This window comes from Chanos chanos, chromosome 11, assembly GCF_902362185.1.
Source record: "Chanos chanos chromosome 11, fChaCha1.1, whole genome shotgun sequence".
Taxonomy (NCBI): Eukaryota; Metazoa; Chordata; class Actinopteri; order Gonorynchiformes; family Chanidae; genus Chanos; species Chanos chanos.
In genome coordinates, this window is record NC_044505.1 from 11,310,571 (window position 1) to 11,335,297 (window position 24,727).

Sequence of the window (24,727 nt, forward strand, 5' to 3'; positions counted from 1 at the left end):
ACTAACTGAGAGACCGACTGGGAGGTTTGGACGCGGGGGCGAGGTGAATGCGGACAGGAGGCTCAAAGAGGGAGAGGACTCCATTTAATATGAGACAAGACACGGTCTGATCTGTTTACAGAGTAACCACCGCACTGTTAAACATTGTTATGATATAAACGTACGTGCGCACGCACACGCACATACACACTTGAAGTGAATACTTGACTGTACAGCTGGCCGTGTATGTGAACTTAGAACTTAAAAGAACTTACCAAGCGCATGTTCAGATGTTTAGCTACTGACATCTGGAGCTTTCTTTCATTTTGGCAGTTTATTTTTAGCGATTACTCGGCCTCACGTTGACCTTTACAACTAACCTTTTCCTTTCCGGGGATATTTGAACACAAAGTGCCTTGGTTCTTTTTTCCCCCCCAAGCAACAAGGTCTCTTACCTCTCACCGTCCCACTTCAAACCCCCAGCAATCTAAGGAGCCTCTCAGATATAAATAAAGTCATGATGCATCACCGAATCCACCACTCAACACCTCTGAGACAAATTGCCTGAGATAACCCTAAATGTGAAACTCCAGGATCACACTGGGTTTCGTACGGTGGTTACTGTGGGAAAGGCTACGTAGTGAAATGGGAGCAGGCACTTGGCTCGCACATCGAAAAAAGGTTGCAAAATGACACACGGCACTGTTTGTCCGTGAGCGGGGTTTTTAATTAGAAGTCAAGCGAAAAAGTTGAGCGATTCACTCAGTGCAACACTCATTAACCATGTGGTCATCCGTGGCGTTTTGGGTGGTGCAATTATCTATTGTGTTAGATCTGGAGCAGAAGGGCTTTGTTCCTAGAAATGGGTTAATGGTTTGGGAAATGGTTACTGAGGAAAGGTGACTGAGAGGGCGCCACAAAAGAAAGTAAGCCAACGGGAGAGACTAATGTTTAAGTTAGGCTGGCTAATGAAAACATATGCTTACCTCATGTAAGTTCAGTTCTTTGACTTTCTCCTTCTGAATCACCTGGAAAACAGTTTGAGAAAAACTCCATGAAGCTTGGCGTTCCAGATTCTCAGAAAACATCGTCTGACACATCACCAGAAGTTACATATACCAGGAATAGTGAGGAAATATTCACTCAATCATTGAAATTCGGATGACTGTGTGTGTGTTTCATAGAACCCTAACATTCATACTCTGTGAGGACATATTGTACAGCGTGCATTATCCTGAGGGGAAAGATTAACGATGGAACACAATGGCTACTACATTAGTCTATTTCCACAGGCATTTCCCACAACACATGTAAACATATTCCTCTTTACAGAACAGCCACTGTGCCACAAGGAGTTCTTCACCTCATAACCCTCTAGCTTTAATTAGCATTTAGCAGTGAGCTAAGAGTTAATAACGTGTTCTCCAGCCAGCTAGGTGCACCTCGTAAAATGTCGGATATGAGAGAGAGGCAAACGCGTTACATAAGCTCGGTCGGCAGGCGGGGGTGGAGGTGGGATTTGGTACCAAAAAAAGAAAGGAACGCTGCCTAACTAGACTCGTAGCCGCTGAGTACGCTGGATCAAGCTGGCTATAAACTCAATTAAGATCTTGAGAACATCATCATCTGACCGGCCTAAAATTAACATCCTGGGCGTTACAAACATCGCGGGGATACAGGCTGTACCGCATAGAAACAAAAAGGTAGGCCTGGACGGCTACGTACCTGTTTGTAGGCGTAAAGCTCTTTGTGCGCCTGGTGCCGTAGCCTGAAGGAAAGAAAACATTTGTAAGTGAAGGAGCCTCCAACTGTTTTCATATTACAAACACAAGCATAGCACAAAACTTCACAACCTGTAAAAGGGAGATGAGCACAGAATGGAATAACACTGATCAACACGACTGTCTCAGACCCTGTTCCCAAAAAGTGGGTGTATGAAAACCAGGCTTTCAAACCTTCAGTTTAGAACAGACTGCTATTAATGGAAAGTGTAGTCTTGGTTTGATTACAGCTGAAAAAAAAAATCAGTTGATCTGTTGTATAGCTGAAGGTCACAAGGTGCTTCAAATTACACTGCATATGGGCAACATATGAGTGGATTCGCTACCAAACGAAAAAATCTTGGTTTTGAAGTTTTGGGGTTTTTTTTTTTCCTCAGGCCATCAGCTCACCTAATCATGATTTATGACTAGCAATCTGGACCAAAATAAAAAGAAAGGCAAAAAGCATTTGGCCCAGTTACTTCAGGAAAGGTAAGAAAAAAATATGTCAGATAGATTGAATCCAGCATAAAGCAGCCAATTTTGCTTAGTTAGTGTAGGTTTGGGCACACCCACGAAACATATCACCTGTCTGTCATGAAATAGCCTTAATCTTTTTTAATAAATTCAAATAAAATGGAATGTTTGGCCACCAGTATTTCCTATGAGCTTATTTCACAGAGATATATCTCGTCTAATGAGGTCCACGGCATTGAAGCCAATGGCTTTTACTGCCTCTAAATCTGGCGACGCCGTTCCAAGTCTCTCTCCAGCTAATCTGTCTGTCTTCCCAGTAATGGCCCCATCTACAATCTGGACTGGTCATTACTATTATCTTAGGAGATTCGGCAACTCCAGTTCGATGTATAACAATCTGTTGTTTGGAATGAACAGCCTTGGTCCTACGTAAGACGGGTGTATCCGTTTTCAGACAGATCTAGTTAGAACTAGCTTACTCAGGACTTCAGCTAGCGTCGAACCTGCTGTCCATGTTACGACAGTCAGATCTGGGGTACTATGTAAGTCCTGCTCCCATCATCTCCGCTGACTTCCGCTGCCGTGAGATTTTTGCCCGTTCAGCACCGACAGTTCATCATCTCTCGGAGTCTTCAAAAGGGTAGGGCGTGACAACACCTAGAGGTGCTGACTTCGTAAAAAAAAAAAAAAAAACATGCTCTCTGATGTTTCATCGCTCTGTACCACAGAGAGGGCGATTTCTCACATGCATCTAGGTGTCTGTCTTTGACTTATTGTCTGTAAAATCGGGGGCAGGGTGCTTTATAAGAACTGTGCAAAGAAGGGTATCTTAGCTAAGGTCACAGGTCACAAGAAATAGAGGCAGCCAAGCATTGGCATGGCAACATTGTTTTGACAAACATTCCAACAGATCAAGGACAGTGTTGTAAGTGCGTGTGTTTGTGTGTGTGTGTGTGTGTGTGTGTGGAATAAGTGGAAAATGACTGGAATGCTTTAGACAGGAAGGAGCACACAGAAAAAAAAATCCATTAATATATCAGCAAATACCATAGACTTTGTTTTGACTCTGGAGTTCAGGAAATATTGTGGACATGCAAATTGTACTACAAAGTCCATTAACGTCTGCCCAACTGGTAGAGCATTAATGTAGAGCTATTTTGAGCCGTCAGGATATTAACATATGTTAACGAGTGCTCCCTCCTTCCATGCATTTTAAAATTTTGACTTTGGTCCACCTTTTGACATGAAAAGACATCTAACCTAACCCTTCAATAAACATTACACAAGTCAAACATATGAACATTAATATTTACAACATACCAAGAAACCAAAACTGTTCATGTAACTGGAAATAGTAGCCCTCATTAAAAACACATGATTAAAAAAAAAAAGAACAGAACAAAACAAAACAAAGGACAACAAAGAGAAAAAAAAGAGAAAGAGAGAGAGAGAGAGAGGAAAACATAGTTTGTAAGATTTACCTCCATTACAAGTAACTTTAACCTCTCGGTGCAGAGTGAGAGGGATCTGCAAAACAAGCAGCACAGTCTAGGAGAAATATGGACATTCTGAAAGAAACCAGCAGGTAAAGGTGCAGAAACTCCCACAAGTTTAGACTGAATGGGGATGATGGGGGGGGGGGTTTGGGTGAGTACTGGGGCGCTGAGATCTGAAAGGACAGATGAGTACATCTTTTTTTTTTTTTTTTTTTTTGAAATGTTTCAGGACAAACAGGACAAGCATCAACTCTTGTCCTGTGTTTTGCTGGCCGAGCAAATGCCTCCCCTTCTCCACACTGAAAACAGTTATATAACGCTTTTTAAAATTAGAAAATGAACAGCTAGTGAGGCTATGTCGAACGGTAAGTGTGAGTTCAGATGTTCTTGACTGTGCCAAATAAATGTTGGCCTCTCTCTCTCTCTCTCTCTTTTTGTTTTTATTCCGTAGACTCTGGGATATTTGGCGTGTGTGTGTAGTCTCTGGTATGTGGCTGCTACCTTCCGCCTCGTGTCAGCCCTAGCGTGTTTGCTTTAAATCACAGAGCTATTCACACGCCTCCTCTAGCTCACGACTCTCTCTCTCCCTGCTCACGTACTCTGCGTGTTCGTGTGTGTGCGTGCGTGTGTGTGCGTGCGCAGGTGCACAAACAGCCCTGGAACTGATTCAGGCTTAGGCTGTGCTGTGTTAATATTAAAACACGATACTGAATAACAAACAAATAACGGCACCATTAGCAGATATTGTGTAGTAACAAGCACACGTTATCAAAACGCATTAACGTTTATAGCTATTCAAAAAAAAAAAAGAAGAGACAGAAAAAGCTCTTTAGCTCACAATTTCAAATGCAGTTACGGAACTGGAAGCCAAAGCTGCTGTTGTTTTAGTACAGACAAATGGTCAAAGCTATTGTGCTGAAAAATGGCGGGTTACTGCCAAGCATGAAGGTTCTATTTTAGCGCTTACTAAATCTGCAATTGTTCTGGGCTTCATTTCTCACTGCGACTGGAAGCGCATGAATATTTCAGACCTCGTTTTAATGTGGAGGAGGTTTGGGAGGGGGGGTGGGGTGGGGCTGGGGAGGCTGGCGGGTTTTAGTGGTTCAGGTCGGGGCAGGATTACAGTTTAAGGTTGTTTGAGAATTTGTATTCGGGAGGAGACGAAATCAAGAGAGACTGCATCTTTAGAAGCCTTTCAGAGTGAAACTGAGATATCATCTCTGCTTTCCCAATGACTTGGTAATCTGACACCTTTTTTTCCCCATTATAGCCAGCATATCAGCATATGAAGTATAATATAATAATATATTATGAAAATGGCGTGTGTCCAATGGAAGACTGCCTGGACTGCCCGTCCGTGTTATAACAACTACAATTTACCTCATATTCATGATTTATTCATTTTGACAATGTAGTTATGTTATTTCAATTAAGAGAACTGTATAGCTGATTATTACAACTGTGGAATTACTAGAGAGAAACACTAGAGATCTCATTGTACCATATAGTTTGAATGGGTGGTGGAAAGCGGGGGGGAGGGGGCAAATTCAGAGAGAACAGAACTTAAATATAGATCTGAGGCAGACTTACCATCTCACCTGCTGGACTGGGTGAATTTGGTCGAAAGCTGTTGCTTCTCGCTGTTTTGTTTTTTGGGGTTTTTTTTTTCCGGGCAAGAAACGCAACACGTTTGAACCTTAAACCTACTGCACCCTGCTGCCAAAGATGACCCTCCTGGCAACAGTGCTCTGGACAGAACGTGATTGGGTGAGAGCAAATCTAAGTCTAACGGGGGGGGGGAGGGGAATGGGCTACTCTCCCTTTCCAGTAAGAACGACAGAACAGAGCAAGCTCTTATTGTATCTGCCACTGAAGGGTTTCTTTATCAGTCTAGACGGCAGCGTTTGTGCCTCTGAAATACTATTGTTCCAAACAGCATTGAGTTATCCAGTAATGGTCGCTGAACAGCACAATGCTATGGTTTGAGCTTTTTTTTTTTTCACGACTGTAAAAAAAAAAAAAAGACAACTGTTTGGATGTTTAAAGGCACCAGACTTCACTGGTTTTTCAGTTACCTTGAAAAAAAAAAAAAGGGTGGTAACGTCAGAGCGGCCTTCGTGAAAGACGAAGGCACGACACAGCCTCCTCAAGGCTGAGACTGAAGCCATCGTGACTGTACAACTAAGAGCTTCGAGGCTCTGTTGACTGTGCAATTATATGGCTTTGAAATGCCTTCTGAATGCGGAAGTTTCCAGAATTTTTTTTTTGTCGATAAATTTTTGTTTATACGTGTGTATATTTTGTGGATATATTTATTTATTTATTTAGAGTTTCTCAGATTATCAAGTCAAGAGTTAAACTATCTTCTCCAAACTGTGCTGTTTTTCCACCATCTCACTCTTACTGATTAAAAATGTTAGTTTTCCAAATCAAAGTCAAACACAACATCACCATCAAATCACAACGGGCATCATTCACATCTCAGTCAAAATGCCATACAGTCATCTTAATAACAAAAAAAACCCCCTTTCATTAATGAATAAGCGTATAAAATCATAAAACTAACATTGTGAAATACAGACTCAAATAAGCCTCGCTTTAGCCAGCTATGCTGTATCATTAAAACAAAGAAAGAGCTTTTCAGTTCACTATTAACTTGAGAACCCAACATGAAGTATTGTGTCGTTATTTTTTGTCAGCTGAGGTAAACGATTTTGCTATGGGAACCTCAGTTACTCTAAATACCGAAATTTCACCCTCTCTGAATTCTTCTTCAAAGATGCTTTTGCTTCCATCATTGAGACTCGAAAGTTGTGAGACTTGAGGTAGTTGCCTAAGCCATCAACATTTCCTAACTGAAGGCAAAAAAGTTTGTGGTACCATTCATGTTTTCAAAGTCGTTCCAGTCTTCAAAGTGAGCGTGATAAAAGCTTCTCGTTCTTCGACCTAAAGCCAAGATGAAAGAGAACCTCTCCTGAGCGGTACCATCTGTCAGCTTTCCTTTCCTCTCTAACATAAGCCCCCCCACCCCTCCCACCCCCACCCAAAAAAAAACCCACACCACCCAACTCAGTCCTTTTTAAAATACTGACTGAAACACCGCCCGGTTAGTTAGTTGGTATGAAACGAGGCCTCAGAATTTCTTTGCATCTTTGGAACGAACTCACACAAACTCGAAAATAAAAAATCGTTCCGGCACATGGAAGCCTGGGCATAGGTGCCATTTGTGAAGTGATTTCTCAGTATGCTGGCTGAAGAATTGAATCTGATTAGCAGAATCTAGACCTGACCTTTGGATGTCAAACCACTTCACTTCAACGTTAGAGCTGTATCCATTAGCTGCTGAGTAAACTCCACTATACTGTAATTTACAGCAATGGCTGAACGCCATACATTTCTGCCATCTGCACAGGCTTGGAAACAACTAACATAAATATGCAGGTCAAGTCTGTGAGTTAAATAGACTGCTACCTCGCTGGAAATGCAAACTAATTCACCTAATGCTGTGGATAGGGCTTCATTACGCCCCGTGTTTCAGCCAATCAAAAACTGTTCCGTTCGAGAGTTCTTTCTCACTTAATGATACAGCAGACATGGCGATTGAAGCGAGGTATTAAGCTTAAAAATATGAAAATATATATAATACTGTGAGCACATGCAGTTAAGGAGTACAAATTGGACTAAAAAGTAGGAACTGTATGGCATCCAGAACAAGACAAAGGTCGTATTAAATGGGCTTCACCAAAGGGGAGAACCAACTTGCGCTCTTACCTAATCAAATAGCAGCAGAAGAGCAGACTGAGAATGAAGACAAAAATGGCCGTTCCAAAGACAACGATGTAGATGTTGAGGGGGAGGTTCTGAAACCCTATATTCGGCATCCTGAAACTATAATGCTGGAAATCAGAGGTCATGGATATCCTGGATTTGGAGAGAGAGAGAGAGAGAGAGAGAGAGAGAGAGAGAGAGAAACAGAGGGTAGGACAGAGGGAGAAAAAGAGAAAAAGTGAAAACCAGTTAAATCAAATGGTGAATATGCTGAAGCCCCCAAAATGCCAAGATTTCAACAGAGAAAGCAAGCTACCCCAACCCGAACAAACACACAAACACACACACACACACACACAAACGCAACCATTTATCAATATAGCTTTCTGTCACTCTGAACCAGTCTGGCAGGTAGGCAGCAAGTAAAATAATCGCGCATAACGTTTTAGCAAACGTCCCCTGAAATGACACGGTTTACTAACAAGTGGCGAAATGAGGCCGTCTTTCGCCGTGCTCTGTCTCTCTGACTGTTTCCACAACAACCATTAGTGCCCTTGACAAATCTACGAATGTCCAAATGAGTTCACTCTTATTTCCCTAAATCATAAGAGCGGGAGACGTCCATTTACGATGAGGCTGCGCGGTTTACCTAAATTTTTGGCAACGTCGGCGGAGAGGTTTGGGAACATTGGCCTTGCGGGAACCATTAAGCCCTGCTTGCGCTCCGTGGGTGAGATAAATTGAAGTTAAGTGATCTTTAGAGATTCAGTCTTGCTTTAGTTATTTTCGCTTCGCGTATATTCTCCTAAAATATGACCCGATGGTTCTCATCACCAGCAGATGCTGCTTATATTTCTCCTGATCCACCAGGGATGGACAACGCCAATCCGACTCAAAGCAAATTTCTTCTCAAGCTGTTTCTTTATAACTAAGCTTTAACAAACACAGCCTATGTCAATGTGGTCAGTTTGTGTGTGTGTGTGTGTGTGTGTGTGTGTGTGTCTGTGTGTGGTGAAGGCTGTACAACTCACAGAAGAACATGTCCAGACATGTCTGAGAACCAGTGAGGGGATGGGTGACTGAAAAGTCTGTGAGTGCCTGAGTGTGTGCAGGGAGGAAGAAAGAAGAGGATATACACTTTATTTCACTTTTCACTCCCTCCCTCTCTCTCTCTCTCTCTCACACACACACACACACACACACACACATATCATATATATATATATATATATGACAGAGAGAGAGAGAAATGTGTGTGTGTGTGCATGTGAAAATGTGTCTTTCTCTCTCTCTGTGTGAGTGTTTTTACCCTCCTGCAAGGGAAACACACAGATCCCCAGACAGACTCACACTCACACAGGGTAAAACTCAGGACGTCCGGCCTGGGCCTCAGTGACCACCCTGCCAGCAGACTGTTTACATTCTCTTTCTTTCACTCATTCTCTCTCTCTCTCTCTCTCTCTCACACACACACACACACACACACGCGCGCACACAAACACACACACACATACAAACTATAAAAGCCCACTCACGCATAGCTTGCAAAGAGACTGATGTAAACTCATCCATAAATCAATATTTCACTATAATGGGAGTAATACACAGTTGAGGGGTTGGTGGGCGTCCGTTCCTCACATTCATGCGCACACGCACGCACTCACACACACACGCACGCACGCACTCACACACACACTCACACATACATACACACGCACTCACATACAACAATAGTCATATCCCTCGTATAAACCCCAGCACTAAGGCACTGGTATGTGGTCATCATAAACAGGGCGGACTGTGGGTTGACTGGGCATGAGTTGTGCCCGTGTCCAACCACAGTGCCAACTAAATATGGCACCTTTCCAATGCTTTGCCATTTCTTCTTTCCCCTCCCAAAACACAGACACTGCAGCCAGTCTCACCACCCTTATCAGTGCTGATACACACTCTAAGCATACAGCACAGTCTCTCTGTCTCTGACGCGTAGCATTCCAGGGCATACACAAACACACACGCTGACTGTTCTCCAGCGGCAATCTGGTGCCCACACACACACACACAGTAACAGAGACTCACAGACACACACACACACACACATACAGAGACACACAGTGACTGTGAAAGACATGATGCATTTGGAACACGCTGTTCTGTCTGTATACATCGAGGGGGAGGAGCATTGTCAGGGTTGAACGAGTTCAAAGCTCCGGGTCGCCACGTGAACATATGAAGATGCGAGTTTCCTGTTTTAGCTGAGGGTTTTAAATTATCCTCCTCTCGCCTCTCTCCCTTAATACCACCGCCACCTCCTCAGGATTTAATCCTTCCTTCCATCCCCCCAAATTCGTCCCCTACAACAAATTTTTTTTCCAAACTGTCCCTTGCTGAAGACCAGCTGCTTGAAAGCAAAACTTTTCCTTGCCTTGCAATGGCTCTACATGTTTATATGGTTGAAAGAATACAGGATGATGTGTTACTTAACTCCAGGCAAAATCACAACCAAAATATCCAAAGTGAAGGTTGATGGTGAACAGATCTAAGTTTGAATGGGGGTGGGGTACTTTAAGTTGACCTCCAAAACCCAGAGTTTGTTTGGTTCAGTGCTCCGTCCTCTCTGCGTTTCTCAAAACCAAGCTACATCTCTTTTTGCAAACGTTGCAGCTCCAACACCTCCCAGAAGCCAATGTGTGCCTAATAGATATAACTGCAAAGAATCTAACTTCGAGCTCAGCATGGTCGTTTGTCATTGAATGGATTTCTACACTAAACAAACGCTAAGAAAACAAACCGACGTTCGACAACCATCGCAAACGATCGACCCGCCCTTTTTCTCGCGAGAACCGACGACGTTTACGGCGTAAACCTTTGTCACTCTTGTCGGTGAGAAATCGTATTCCTTTCAGATTTTTGTGAAGGAGGTTTTGTGACGAGCGCGGTCGCAGAGAGAACACCGATGTAACGGGTCCTTTTCGGGTTCTGCCCACGCAGCGTCCGGTTCCGTATCTTCCTGACAGGATCCGGCTTCGGGCACGGTCCGTGAGTGAGAGCCAGGAGCGAGAGAAAGAGCCGTTCATTTCGAGGTTGGCACAGCCGCGCACTCTTACGCAACACGCAGAGCGTACTCTTTGTGTTCATCCACTAAAAAGTACTAACCCACACACAGCCAGAGCTGGTTTTCATTTATTTTACGTGTAGACTCGGTATAGCCACCGCGTAAGTTTGATAGGCAGTCTGAACTTTTTTTATGATGCGGCCAGTACGGACGGGTATAAGAACTTTTTGATGCTATGAGCGCAAATGAAAAGCCAGCCCACTCGTGCTGTTTCAGCATTGACAAACACACAATAGTAGTTTTCTGGATATGTGCCTAAATGTTAAACCAGCACTCTCCCATGTGTCACCACAGATACCTGATTTCTCCATGTTGTTCCCCATGGGGGGTGTGGGGGGGGGGGAATGCTCAAAGTACATGAACCTGAGCTGATTAAATCTTCCTCTTCCACCTCCTGACGACACTCTGATTATGCCAAGGACTTCTCAATCACTGCTCTGTTCCGACTGGTCTAAAAGCTTTGGATGTAAATGTCAGTCATCAGTACAGCCAATCTGCTGGCTGAAGGAAGGCATGGGAAGGCATTTCAAAAATCAGCAGAAAATTCAATTTAAAAAAAAAAAAAAAAAATGCTGTCCCTTCAGGTTGAAGAGACAAATCAGTACACGTGGACATGGACACACACACACACACACACACACACACACACAGACATACACTCTCTTTATGTTATCATTTGCCCAGTGTGCCGAGTTCCCGAGGCTGAGTAGTAGCAATGCACACACACTTTCTCTGGAACGCTCTCCCGCAGAGGAAAACAACGACGGCCACAAAGACGCTTTTGAGGTGTCCTTCAAGCCATCGCTTCCTCTCCTAAACAGGAAGGAAGTCAGTCCTTATAAAAAAAAAAAAAAAAATCCTCTCAGTATTTCTACTTTCTCTCGTCACAATTCCCTCTCCACTCTCCTCAGCCTTTCACAGGAGTGAAAAACACAGAAGGGGACAGGTTGAGACTAACATGGCTGACAGGGACGGTCATTCATAATGCCAGCGTTAATGGATAACCATTCAACGCCAGTGGCTCTTCACTGTGTGAGAATGGATGGATATATCAGTGGGGCTCGCTTTCAATAGTGTATTGAGTTATTCTCTCAGCGTTCAATATGAAAACACTGAGCTACAGAGATGCATAAAAGGCATTTTGTTCACCGGAGCAAAGGAGGGTGGTCTTCTCCCAGTCAGAATAACCTAAGTGTATTTGCCAAGTTTTTCTTTTTTTTTTTTCTTGCAATTTGTCTTTGACTTGGCCATTCCCTATGGTGTACAGTATGTTAAGAGACTAATCTAAAAAACACTCATTTCCTGTATTTTTAAACAAGTTGCAGCTGCTAGAAGAAGTTATCCTGTCCTGGAAAAAACTCCACTGCTTCTAGCCTAATATATATACATATATATACATATAGTATACCTATATAAGTTGTTGTTCTGATGATCAACTACTATGAGCTTCCAAAGTTCCCTCATCTTATTTCCCAAGTTCCTTTTTTTCCCCTCTGTTCTTAATGTCTCTAAAAATGTAACACTAACACTGAGGGGAGGGGGCGACCCACAACGATCCACTTAACACACTGGACCCTGGGCATGCTTGGCAGGAGATGCCCTGCTGTGAGGAAAATCAAAATGTACAGAACAACTTCCGACATCAGAAAAGCGCCCGCAGCTGATACAGTAGTCGTTAAATTACCTAAAAGTTCTTTAAAAGGCCACACACGAGGCTTGAGCGGAAGGCCTCATTTAAAACGGTTTCCTCCTGATGGTACAAGATGTTGTTTTGCCCGTCTTCCTCTCAGACGTCTCTCTCTCTCTCTCCCTCTCTCTCTTTTGTTCTCTGTCTCCTTTTCATTCTTTAGGTTTCCCCTCCCCCATATTCTCAAATGTATTACGTAACTGACTTTGGAATCCGAAACGTTGCGTATAAATGTATAGGGTTAGCCAAATGCACAAAATCGTAATCTCAAAACTATGAGCTACTATTGTCTTACAGGGACACTGAAAACATTGAGAGATCCTCTTCAAGTGTCGCAAGTACCGAGTACACGCTGTGGGGAAAAATAAACAGAGAGGCTTTCGGGCAGAACCACAAACAGGGGTGGAAACCGCTAGAAGTAGTAAAGGGTAAGGGGCCGGTGCACAGCATGGGCATAACCGTGCGGTACCCTTAACCCGAAATCACAGCCTAACAACCCCCAAACTCCAATTAAGCGGCCTTTATCTACGCAGTGAAGACAGCAGTGGAAACCATTTAACGAGCAGCTGATTTTTTTTTTTTTTTAGAACTGCGCTTAGTGCTAACTTTTCGTTTTATCCTACCGTGCTGCGTCATTAGCCGCGGCTAATTTGCACAGCGGGGTTATCACCATCCTGGGGACATTTCAGCAAAACTAGCGCTGGATGATATGACTGCTAAAATATCCATCTGTGCCCACAGAGGACCCTGGACTGTGTGGGAACATTTAACACTGTGAGAGGGATGCGACCCAAGCTACTTACCGCCCTTCAGAGTAACCCTCTCAGTTCAGGGTTGACTAAGGTCAGGTTAACGGGAAAGCGTTGCTTTAAATATAGACTTCCTTTAGCACTCATGCATTCATTATGACTTCAAAGAGAAAGAGAAAGAAAAGGGAAAAGAAGGTTCAAGTCCACTGGGCTTGATATGGCGGACTGTTATGGGGATTCTTTGAAGTGTGCTCCAAGGTACTTTACGCGACGGTAAAATTCCTTGTCTTTGTTTTTATCTACAAACGATAAGTTTTCAAAACTGTGATTAAGTCCCGCATTTGTGGCATGACCGGAAATGAAGTAACCCGTAACGTAATGTGTGGTATTACCACATAAACGGAACATTGCCTGAAACTGGAACACAGAGGTCAGAACTGAGAGTTTTCACAAAAAAAAATAAAAAAATTCCCTGTGCAATTGCTATTCGTTTCAACTCACACAACATGCTAGCCGTTGAACAAGAACAAAATCAAACAGCTGTGTCAGATTCGGGAAAGTTCGCACCGGATGCGTCCATCTCACAGTTAACCTGGTCATGCAGGACCGTCGGGTAACGGTTGGTTTTTAGGTGAGGTGTGACCGCAGTCTACAGACTGATCAGAGAGGTGAAGTGTTTTGTGTGAAGTCCTGATTTGTAATTCACTGAGCCTGTCGCTGAGCACACACTCTCACAAGAGACTCTTCTGCGCTGCCTAGAAGCCACAGTGAGCTAACCACTCGAATGGCAAACGTCACACATGAACTAAGTAGAAGCAGATTCTTCCAAACCTCTGTGTTCCGTCTAAGCACTTCTCCTCTCATTACCAATTCACCATGCAAGCTGTGCGTCATTGGACTGTCAACGCGCTTTCCTTAGTCTGACCCCAGACAACACACACATTTGAACAATGAGCATACATTCAGCTTAAATAAGACGCCATGCATTGCTAGCACAACGGAAAGACCCGAGCTTTGGTTACTGCATTCAAAACATAGGCTAGCTAGGAATCCCCTTTTTTGAAGGAATCCCAGGTATCGCTTACATACTCATATTACATGTTAACAACTGTATACATGTGTTTGAGACGAACGCATGAAAAGCAGGCCCCGTTTGGGTTGCATGTTCAGACCCTCCAGTGTGTTTGCTCTTAAAACTCAAACACACCCGGGTCGTGTTTGGTTAGAGACTTCAATAGCCCGGGGAAAAAAAAAAAAAAAGGGAGTATTTATGGTCTCCTTTCTTTTTCTATACCCCTCCTCGTTTTCACAGTCAGGGCTAGCATGAAGATTGCTGTATTGGTCATAAGTGAAGAGAGCTTACAAGGGGGTTAGCCACTGTGGGTCATGTGGGGGGGGGCTCTGGTTGGGATAGAGTTACCTTTCAGTGTACGTGTTACCCCGAGGATTGCTTACTCTTCCGTATCAGGTACCCGTCACAGGTCAAGCTCAGCCGTGCTAGCATTTTCACTCCTCGCATTATGAACTGTAGAACTCCCATTCAGTTCATTTATGTTCCCCTTTGAGTGCATGAGTACAGAAAGGCTTGGGCTAATTCAGAAGCAACCTGAACCACACAAGAAAATCTATTTTGGGGAAATGACTCGTAAAGCTGCGTTACGGTTCTGTCTTTTATTTTTGTGCAGCAGAGCCACACACACACACATACACACACACACACACACACACACAAAAGTTAACTACAGCAACAACAATAACAACAAAAGTTACAACTCAACACGAATATGCAGGATTTTTTTTTTGTTCTATCCAAGTCTGCAACCCAGCCGGTTTGTAATTCCACACAAATTGAAATCCTCTCTCTTGCATAACCAAGGGTCGTCTAACATGTCACTTTAAAATGCGGTCTGAGATCTTAACATTTGTGGGCTTGGGACCAGCTGATCCCAAATAGACGAGGAGAGTCGATATGTTGTTGCTTTTCATTCTGTCATTTGCACTGTTTGGCAAAAGGGAGGAGTCCTCTATCAGGACATCCCGAGAATCTATAATTGTATTTCGCCCGTAAGTCAAAACACACACTTAAGCCGCGGCAGAAAGGGGAGCTGCCTCCTAAAGGTTCCAGTAATCTTCCACTGCAACTGGGAAGGGCTCTGGCGACGGCCAGCATAACCAAAAGGGGAAGGCTACTGTTGGAGCCCTGCCAACAGACTGTAAATCCGTGACTCGCTGTTTACCCTCCCGCCCACTAAAACATGCCCACCGAGTCGATAACGAAACAAACGTGACAAGGACCCAAACGTATCGAGCCGATCTCTCTCTGTCTCTCTCTCTCTCTCCTCGCTCATTTTTATTACACGTTGGAAAAACCTAAACACACCCCTCAGAAAGGGGAGAGGGGATCGACTGTTGTGTTGTGATTGCGTCACTCACATGCAACAGAGATAAGAGACTGTACTTTTGAGCAGTCACTTAAACGCATCATTTTTAGTGACGGGAAGATTCTAGAGTGATAACACTGATTTCGTCTACATAGTTCCGATGCTCTAATGCCTTATGAGATTTCATCATTACCGCAGGGGACCAGATGTTGCGACCACTCAGCGACATCCATAGAAATTTAAAATATGTGATAGTAGCGGCTGTATTGTGTGCAGGGACGTAGTTAATGACTGAGGTAAACTAGTCTGATGAGCTAAATTGTTTACATACTTTAATACAGTACTTTGCGTGCTATATGTAAGTGCACAGTGCTTTTAGAAGAACATGAAAAAGTCTACTACTTTAAATTGATTAACCAGTATTTAAATTATATACTTGGATTCATTCAGTATCAAGTGTCAAAAAATGAAAATCAGTACTCTTGCTGTCAGAAAAGTAGTATTCTCAGTTTCCAAACAAAAACTCCTACAAAAAGAAGTTTAGATTTTTTTTTTAACAGACTTTCAACAGCTCCCTTTGCTGTCTCAATGTTTCATTTTTTTGTTGTTTTTTTCCCTCCCCCCTTTTTTTTTTTGCTTTTGTTCTGAAATAGCTGACTGTTTGCAATCTTTCGCAACATCAGCCCGAGCCAATTTCCAGGGACTTGTGGCGAGCCCCCGCACTAGAACAAAAGCTACAGTCTGATTCTGAAGTGGAAATTTCCACTGGCAGCTACGGCCGACCGTACCATTCGAAACTTAATATGCCAAAGGGCAAACACCCAAAGGTGCCTCGAAACGAAGCTCATCCTCGATCTCCCCTACAGAGAGTTGACAAATCTGTCATCTAACGCTTACCGGGCTTAGGCTCCGACACCTCACGTAAGGCAGTTATCTGGGCTTACGTGTAATTAGACTCATCATGGTTTCCATGTGCGCCTAGTCATTCACTGGCTGTTGACCAAGGGTGGCAGTAATAGTAACTAATCTGTGAATTGATCATGCTCAAGGGCTGATCGAACACATGCGCGCGCGTGCGCGCACACGCACACACACACACTAAAAGTCACGGGGAATAAAAGCAGACAGGACAGCTATGTGAGCCTTACAATAATTTCCAAACAGATAAAGATTCCTTAAACAAATCTGGGACAAAACGTTTGGAAAAATACTGGGTGGTTGAATCTGCAGTTTAAAAAAAAAAAAAAAGAAAAAGAAAAAAAGAAACAGCATTACATACAGTTCAACCGTCACTTTGCAAGAAAACAAAACAGAAATCCCTCGGGCTTTGAAAAATCGATATTAAAAAAAAAAAAAAGCACCTCTGTTTTTCTGAATGTTCATGCCAAGTTTGAGAATAACTAGGTCAAACTACAACTCTGCACTGAGAGAGAGAAAGAGAGAGAGAGAGAGAAAAAGAGAGACAGAGAGAGAGGGTCTATATCCAGATGAAAATGTGCCACTATGCTTTAGTGTCAATATGTTTATCTACCTTATTTTTTTTGGACACTTTCGGTTTCAGCTTGAGGTGTCAAGTTACAACTCAGAGGGCAAACTTTCAGTTTCAAAATAAGACTTCAAACAAATAACAGTGGCTTATCTTATTAGGAAAATACTTGTTAAAACATTTACATTCTAGATTAAACCACCATTGCTGAATGAGCTGCCAGTCACTGTGTCATAAATATGTGGTTAACATTTAAAGCCTCTGGCGCAGAAACACATGATTTGCATCATAAACCATGTTCCAATCACAATGTAAACAGCTTCCAAAATGGATTAAGAAGAGAATTTGGTTTGAGTGCATACCTGAGATGCGAAAAACTTCAGTTGCGGGCATTTCAAAGATTTAGAACGCCTTCCAGTATTCCAGAGTTTACCAGTGGCCTGACTACCTCTCTGTTCTGATCCTGACGTGAAGTTCATCTGAACTTTGTTTAAATTGTGACTCATCCTGTTTGAGTCATTGTTTTACCTGGCAAGGTCTTAAACGTGTTGGGAGCTAACTCAGAAGCAGAGACAGAGCAACCAGATGAAATCGATACAGTTTTTTTTTTTAGGCCATCTCTGTTAGTGACTTTACTCCTACACATTTCACATTAGCAACTTATCTGTGAGCATATTTCTTTCCCTAACAGCTACCTACAGTTAAAGGAGGAAAAACAACAACAACAAAGATTATTTAAAAAAAACAACAACATTGTCTTTCACACAATGTGGGCAACAGAGAAGCACAGTGCAGAAGCCTAGACTCAGTGTGCAGGCTGTAAAAGTAATCTGGCCCTTAATCCAGAGCAATAGTGTTGCTCTAGCGGCTAATTAATCCACTTTACTAAGGAGCTGATCTGCCGCTGAGGGATCAGGCCCGGGCAGGGCCCGCTTGCTGATGGATGGCACGGAGCAAGCACCTCCAGTCCAGTAGGACTACAGTAATAACCCATTCTGGATCTCGCCCACCCTGAAATGGACTAGAACAGCTGTGTTTTTCAGTCCTCTCTTCGTTCTGAGGATCCTGTCTGTGACGCCTGAATATGTTAGCTCTAGCATTGTACTGGAACCTTCTGATATATCTTGTCAAGGGCTTAGTAATAAGCAAGTGGGCTGAATCAGCTGTGCTAGCACCATGGAAAAAGTGAGAAGGAGGCTGTCTTTGAAGTTTTCTAGGAAACCACTGAGAAAGAGCGCTAATTAGTATGTGAGAAGAGCTAGGAATCCGGTTATCTGTTGAAGAACGGTCTGACTGCTTCTAGTGTTAAAGATGACAGCAAAATAAGCTTCTGTGTGAGGCAACTGCGTGTTTCTGCATGACGCAACACATTGTGAAACTATCCCATTACTTCCCACTATTGCAGTGACAACATCTGAAAAAAAAAAAAAATCACATTTCATGTCAGGGGCAACATAAAGCTTCAAAGAGAATATGAGAAGAAACGGGAGTTTCAATGACATTTTGCTGTCTCTAGCTCACTCCCGTACTGACAAGCAAGGCAGAAGTCCTCCCCTCCACCCCCCGACCCACACACACACACACATCCCCAACCTGTCCCCTCCTGTATTTTTTTTTTCTTTTTTTTCCTTCCAAGTCCTAACTCTTGCCTTCTCTTCCCTTCTCCGGTGGGGCTTGGACAGTAACATAAGCTGGCACAAACAAGCAAGGCGACCGGCACTTGCAGCTGCCGCTCCTGTTCATCCCACTCAGCCTAAATTCTCCGGAGGACTGCATCTTAACCCCTTTCCTACCTCCCAACCCTCATAAACAAGTCAGTGACAAGTCACCAGCAGCAGCAGTCTTAATTATTATGACCTTGAATCCCGCCGCACCTTATTTTAACTGTTTACACACAAGGCCATTGTGAGAATGAGACTAGATAACTGCTCGCTGTGACTTCTGAAAATACTTTAGTACTTTTCTTTTAATTTTTTTTCTTAAATAACTTGTAAATACATTGGTCTTAATGTAGTATTCCTTTTTGAAAATATGCCAAGTGAATGAAAATCAATATGTAAAAACAACTCAGTCTTTAAGTATCTGAACCTAAGATAGCCTAAGAAAGAAAAAGCTTTGATTGTTTTAAGGTTTTGAAAGTAGCATCTTAATTCGAATAAACATGCGCGGAAACTCGCGATGCCAGATTAAAAGAGGGAGGGCGTGAATCTGACACTTAAGGTCCAAGATTTCACTGCTACTCAACGACTCAGTTTACTCCTGTTTCAATGGACGGATAAAAATACAGGACCTGTGTCCCCATAAAAAGAGGTTCCAAGAGCTATATACGAGAGGTCATGTGACAACAGCGTGAAGCCAGAGCTCTTGTTTGTTGAACTTCCAAGCACCGTTGCAATTCATGTATGTAAAGTCCTGTCATATCTTATCTCCATTTCTAAGAATGATGCTTTTCAATAACTGTGAATTTCAACTACCACCCTTTCGGAATGTAATAAAGTCTCTTTTCTACGGACAAGCTGAAAAAATCATTACCGCTAATGTGGAGAAATTCCCATTATCAGGCAAGGTTATAAACAGTTTTGAGAAACACTGATGTAATATTCTCTGTGTGTTATAGGAGACAGAGCAAACATAACCATCATAAATGTTAAAAACGTGATCGTGTTGTTTCAAGAGATTTATCTGTGACATTTGCTCGGTTCAGTCAGGTCTTTCCTCACACTGTACACAGTCCTAGCATTTTGCTGTTTACTCGTGTGACAGTTATCTGTAATCGATTATCTGGCCTGGAATGCATGTGTGAACAGATGAACCACAATGTGAAATGTGATGTTTACTCTGCAGCTCACATGGAAAGAAGCTACTTCAAACCACTAAGCAAGGACAGATCAGTTTAACCATACATCCTAGTCCATATTCAGGGCAATCTGATACAGTGCGTTCTTGTCCCTAAAAATTATTTTATTTTATTTTTTTTTGGCTGCAAAAAGTAACATCTCGACCACAAAAAAGTTTAAAAAGTCATATTGGTCGAGTAGCATCTGAGAGGGCACGGAGGAGAGGCAACAGGAAACATATGTGTGTCACCACACGATCGGTTTGACCGCATTGGGCCTTCAGATGTGCTCGGAGGCGTCATTTCCGTTACAAAGATGTCATTCCTGTCAGCTATGACAACCCAAACAATCATCGGACGGGACCGCTCTGCATCAGCGGTACAGAGCGGGTATGCCCGCGTTTCTCACAGTCATCTGTTAAGATAAGTGCCAGTGACACAGCGACATCCTTTCAGTAGAGACTCTGTTCGAACTTTAAACCCACAGCTGGGAAAAAAAAAAAAGAAAAAGAAAAAAAAAGAAACTGCGTGCATTCATCATGAGCCCAGCCTCCGAAATGTAAACAGTCTCAGACAGGCGATAGACTGAACTGTTGGGTTTTTTTTTTTTTTTTTTGCTATGTTGCCTCAGAACTGAGGTGGACGGCATGCTTCTCGTGTCTTTGGGTTGAGAGACTCTCTTCACAGAGCTGACAGAGTCCCATCTGTGGCGGTTTAAGTCTTACGTAACGTAAGCAGCAGTAATATGAAAATGCAGCGGCTGATGATGTGCCTAAATACTTTAAGTATAAGCTCATGACTCTCTTAACCTTCAGCGGGGATATTGAAAGAGGCGTGTGCTATTCGACACAGACCTACAGAGTGCAGATCTTCATTGTAATAGATCTATGACGACTGCCAAAGACAAGTAAAAATGACCAGTATTCAGTTTCAAGACTAAGGTTTACCAGGTTAAGTCAGACTAGAAAGACAGAATGACCTGACGTTAAGCAGTCAAGCGTGTTTCCAGTCATTTTTCCTAGAGTCATTTGCATTTCAAAACCAATTTGCAAATATTTCCCTGTCAAAGGTAAGACAATTCTTGTTTGTTTGTCTGTTTGTTTAGTTTGAACTCAGCCTTTTTTTTCGGCCAATTTACTCCTAATGAACCACTGGTCACAAATTACCGGAGCAGAGCTTCCTCTAATTAACTGTAATTTAAGAAATATGTTTTCGTCATAGAAGCATGCACTGTAAACAGAGAAGTAATTTGCTCAGCTATATAAGCTGGTCCGGTCAAAGCTGCCAAGTTTTCTCACAGAGGATAGGAAAGTTTGAAAACAGGTGGATGAGGTTAGCTTGGTTGACCCCTTTGATTTTCTGGCTTTCCTCACTTAAACTGAAATTTTCATAATTTCCTTCACAGCTGCGTGAGAGAGCTGAAGAGCGGAGCCATTCTCCACGGGAGGTTGTTCTGTTCACTGTTTGTTACCACGGCGCCAAAATGGCATAAGGCAAACTGACGTCTCTGGACATCGTGCACAATAACAGGCCCGTAATTAACTCTTAATAGACAGTCTCTCGGGAGGGAATCCGCCAGGCGAAAACTGTACATGCCGTTCAGTCAACAGACTGAAGAAAATGGAGCGGCACGTGTACAAAAAATTAGCTAAGATTCATGTAAACAGTTCCTCCATGGCAAAAGCACCTTGTGCTTTCATACCCCGACGAGTAGGCCTACGTCATAGTATAAATCTTGTTCTAAGTTCAAGCAAAACAATGTACGATACAAGTGATGATAAAATAACTCGTAACATAATGCATTTCTGAATTATCGTGTTGAATGATTCCCTGCATCCCGATGACTTGGCGGCACGAGGTTCACTGTAAATCTTACTGGCATCGATAGGGTTAATTCATTACCTAAGCTTTTCACTTCCCATCCACCACCATCTCTTCGATAACACTACAATTCGGGGTCCGAACTTGAACTAAGTTAGCTGAGAGAGAATATCGAACACGAATGTGGTGTGCCCCTGCCGCATTTACTATTGTGTTTACGTTGTGTAACATGCACGTGGTTAATGGCTTTAACGTGAAAAAAGAACAGGCACGAGCTACAACGCTGGCAGTTAAAGGCGATCTGGAACGTTCAGCGAACACACTTCCTATTGTAAATACTGCATTCTGTTCCAACGACACATGGCCAACGCGAATAAAACATCAGCAAAACGAAGGGGAATCGATACAATAAGTTATAAAGACAACTGAAACTAAGAACCTCACATCAAATCCATCCAGGGAGGTTTCCTGCGTGCATTAATATATATACATATTTATTGCACCGTAACGATACTGAACTCCAGGAGCCTCTAATAGCGGTTCTAATTTACATCCTATGCTAACGTGTAACAGTAGTTAAGGACAAGTAACTTAACAGATATCTAGCGAACTGCCTTTTACGACAAACATACCAAAAAACCACCTCATTTTCATATACCTGCACGTTTCGAGCCAAGCTATGAAGGTCTTGCCAATGCGACAGAAAATTCTGGCTGGCTGGCTGGCTTTGTATTTAGGGGGCGGGAGGCAAGCCCCAATTCGTTCAGCAGTCTACACATGCTGGTTTTCCTGTCAAACAATACACTTCAAAGTGCCCTAAAAGGCAGATTTGACACTAATGCGTTTTAGTACAAAGACGCGAAATCTATGCAGTATGACTGGTGCGCAACCATTAAGTCAACGGTATGATAGGAAGTAATATTGATCTGTGGGGTACTTACCAATCTGTCTCTTCGCTGATCTCCCTCTCGACCACCACCAGTAAAGGTCGCTTGCTGAAAAGGATTTAAGTAATTTATACCTTGTTACTTCTTTCTATGTATCTATATGGGATGCATCCCAAAACAACAAGCACGCGACTGCAGCCTATGATTTGCGCTAGGCGACGACTGTAGCTATCACGGATGTTTACAAATCGAAAATCGATTAAAAGAACAAGTATCGTGTATCTTCGTTTAAGTTCATACACGCCCACGGACAAACAAGATCTAGATCAGTTCGCTTCTCGGATGGCTTCTGTCCGAGTCCGTCTCCGCCTCTGGTTTTACAAGTGAAGCGGGCAGACTGAATTTTTCTTTGACGATTTCAACAATTCTGCACGTAGCTCACGACTAGGTCCCTCCTACCAGTTCAGCAGACAGAGGGAGGTACAGTGTGTGCGAGGGGAGTGAGATGGATAGGCATCAGTAGGGGAGGGGATTCGCGCACGTAATTTGCCACGCTTATCAAACTAGAGAATTATGAGTATTGTTACAATGTTAGTGGCTGTTTTAACAGAGCCGTTACAAATAAGTGATGAGATTAACTCTGTGGACATAAACAGTTATTATAATTTTACCAAAGTATGCCTTGTAACTGGTTAACTGTATTTTTTGTCCCCTTGATCAGTATCTTTGTCACGTTAGTTGTCAGTAATTTCATCTACAGTCACAGGTCATGGGTCATTTTGCATTTCCAAACTTATCCACGTCTTTTCTTTTCTTTTCTTTTCTTTTCTTTTCTGTTCTTTTCTTTTCTTTTCTTTTCTTTTCTTTTCTCTCTTTCTTTTTTTTAAAAAAAAATTACTACCACAAACATTCTAATGAGCTTGCTTGTAAGCGCTCTTTCCAGTTAACAGACAGTGGTGGGTTTTTTTTTTGTTTGTTTCTTTTTTTGTGGAGCATACTGACACACTTAGATGCTTGTTCTGTTTTGTGCTCTGATACTTAGATAGGCAACACATTTTTTTTTTTTTTTTGTAAAGTGTAACTGCCTGAGGAAATCATCTCCTCCTTTCAGTTGTGAGAGACGGCGGGCACACTTGGTTGAGACGTACAAAATGCGAGTGCCAGCGAATGCCAATGAGGTACTTGTGACAGGCGCACATTGTGACGGCGCCAAGTGGGCGGTGTCACATCACCCCTTCTGAATGGGCGACCGGGGCTGGATAAGGAGACGAGGGTGGCAGCGCCTACAATGGCTCATTGAGCTTGGCACACTGGAGCGCTAGACTGGCGCTAGCTCTCCTAACGTGTGGGACACAAAAGCGGACGGATAGGGAGGAATCCTTCTGCCTGGTACAGACTCTAAGCCAGCGCGGAGGCGAGGAGCTAGAACCACCCTCCGTTTCGCTTGACAGACCCACATCTCTTCACTTCCATTCAGTCAACTGTTAAGTGTTTGTCTGACTTCTCAATGCGTCTCCTCATCAGGCCATGAATAGCACACCTAGCTTTATTACCCACAAACAGATAAGTATTGTTGGGACAAGATAACATTAACACAGTCATTATTTGCAGAGTGGTATCCTTTAGCAGTAAAGTTAAGAATTTTCCGTTTTTTATGGCAATTTGGAATTCCTAAAGAGGTCAGTCAGTACGACGTCCACCCTAGCTTCCTTTCGTTATTAGACTGAAGCAAAAGTTAGTTGGTAATATTCCTAACTTGAGAACCTCAGTTGTGGGTATCGGAACTATAAACAAAACTCCCCACGCGTGACACAGTGTGCACTGAAGGCAAGAGAGTGCTCCATGGGTCACACTGAAATGCTGGTATGAGTGAACAAGTCACTTTGTCTCTATCAGCTTGATTACAATGTAAGCTTACAACGTGACCTTGAAACTTCAGTTCAGTTGAGACCAACAACTCATAACATGCACTAGCTCCTCCCTGTACTCTCTTGATGACATCCCAAACTGAAGCAGTGTAAAAAATATGCTTTTATTGCTTTTTATATCGATTTATATGATATTCACAGAATGTTGTGTGGTTCCCCTGTTAAAATGTTAGTGACAGCGTTTTGACGGGACCACTCACTGCTGCAGAGGTTTGGACATGACAAACTGGAAGACAGTTGTGCACTTGGACATGAGGTGTTTAAAGGGCTTTGGACTCTTTGAACTCTATTCCCAGACCCTGTATTGATCTCCTTGCACAATGTGTGACCTGGCTAAATCAACAGAAAGCACACGGT

General features: G+C 42.9%; 1 protein-coding gene across 1 annotated transcript in view; it reads right to left on the reverse strand.

The window, feature by feature from the left end:
* Positions 1 to 22,791, reverse strand: part of rnf24 (ring finger protein 24) — a 30,897-nt gene extending 8,106 nt beyond the window's left edge. The window contains exons 1-4 of the mRNA XM_030788190.1: positions 22,497 to 22,791; positions 7,484 to 7,633; positions 1,705 to 1,747; positions 966 to 1,007 (exon numbers count right to left, since the gene is read on the reverse strand). Of these exons, the coding sequence (XP_030644050.1) occupies positions 966 to 1,007; positions 1,705 to 1,747; positions 7,484 to 7,626 (228 nt within the window). The 5' untranslated portion in view covers positions 7,627 to 7,633; positions 22,497 to 22,791. The remainder of the gene's footprint in view (positions 1 to 965; positions 1,008 to 1,704; positions 1,748 to 7,483; positions 7,634 to 22,496) is intronic.
* Between the last annotated feature and the right edge of the window lie 1,936 nt (positions 22,792 to 24,727).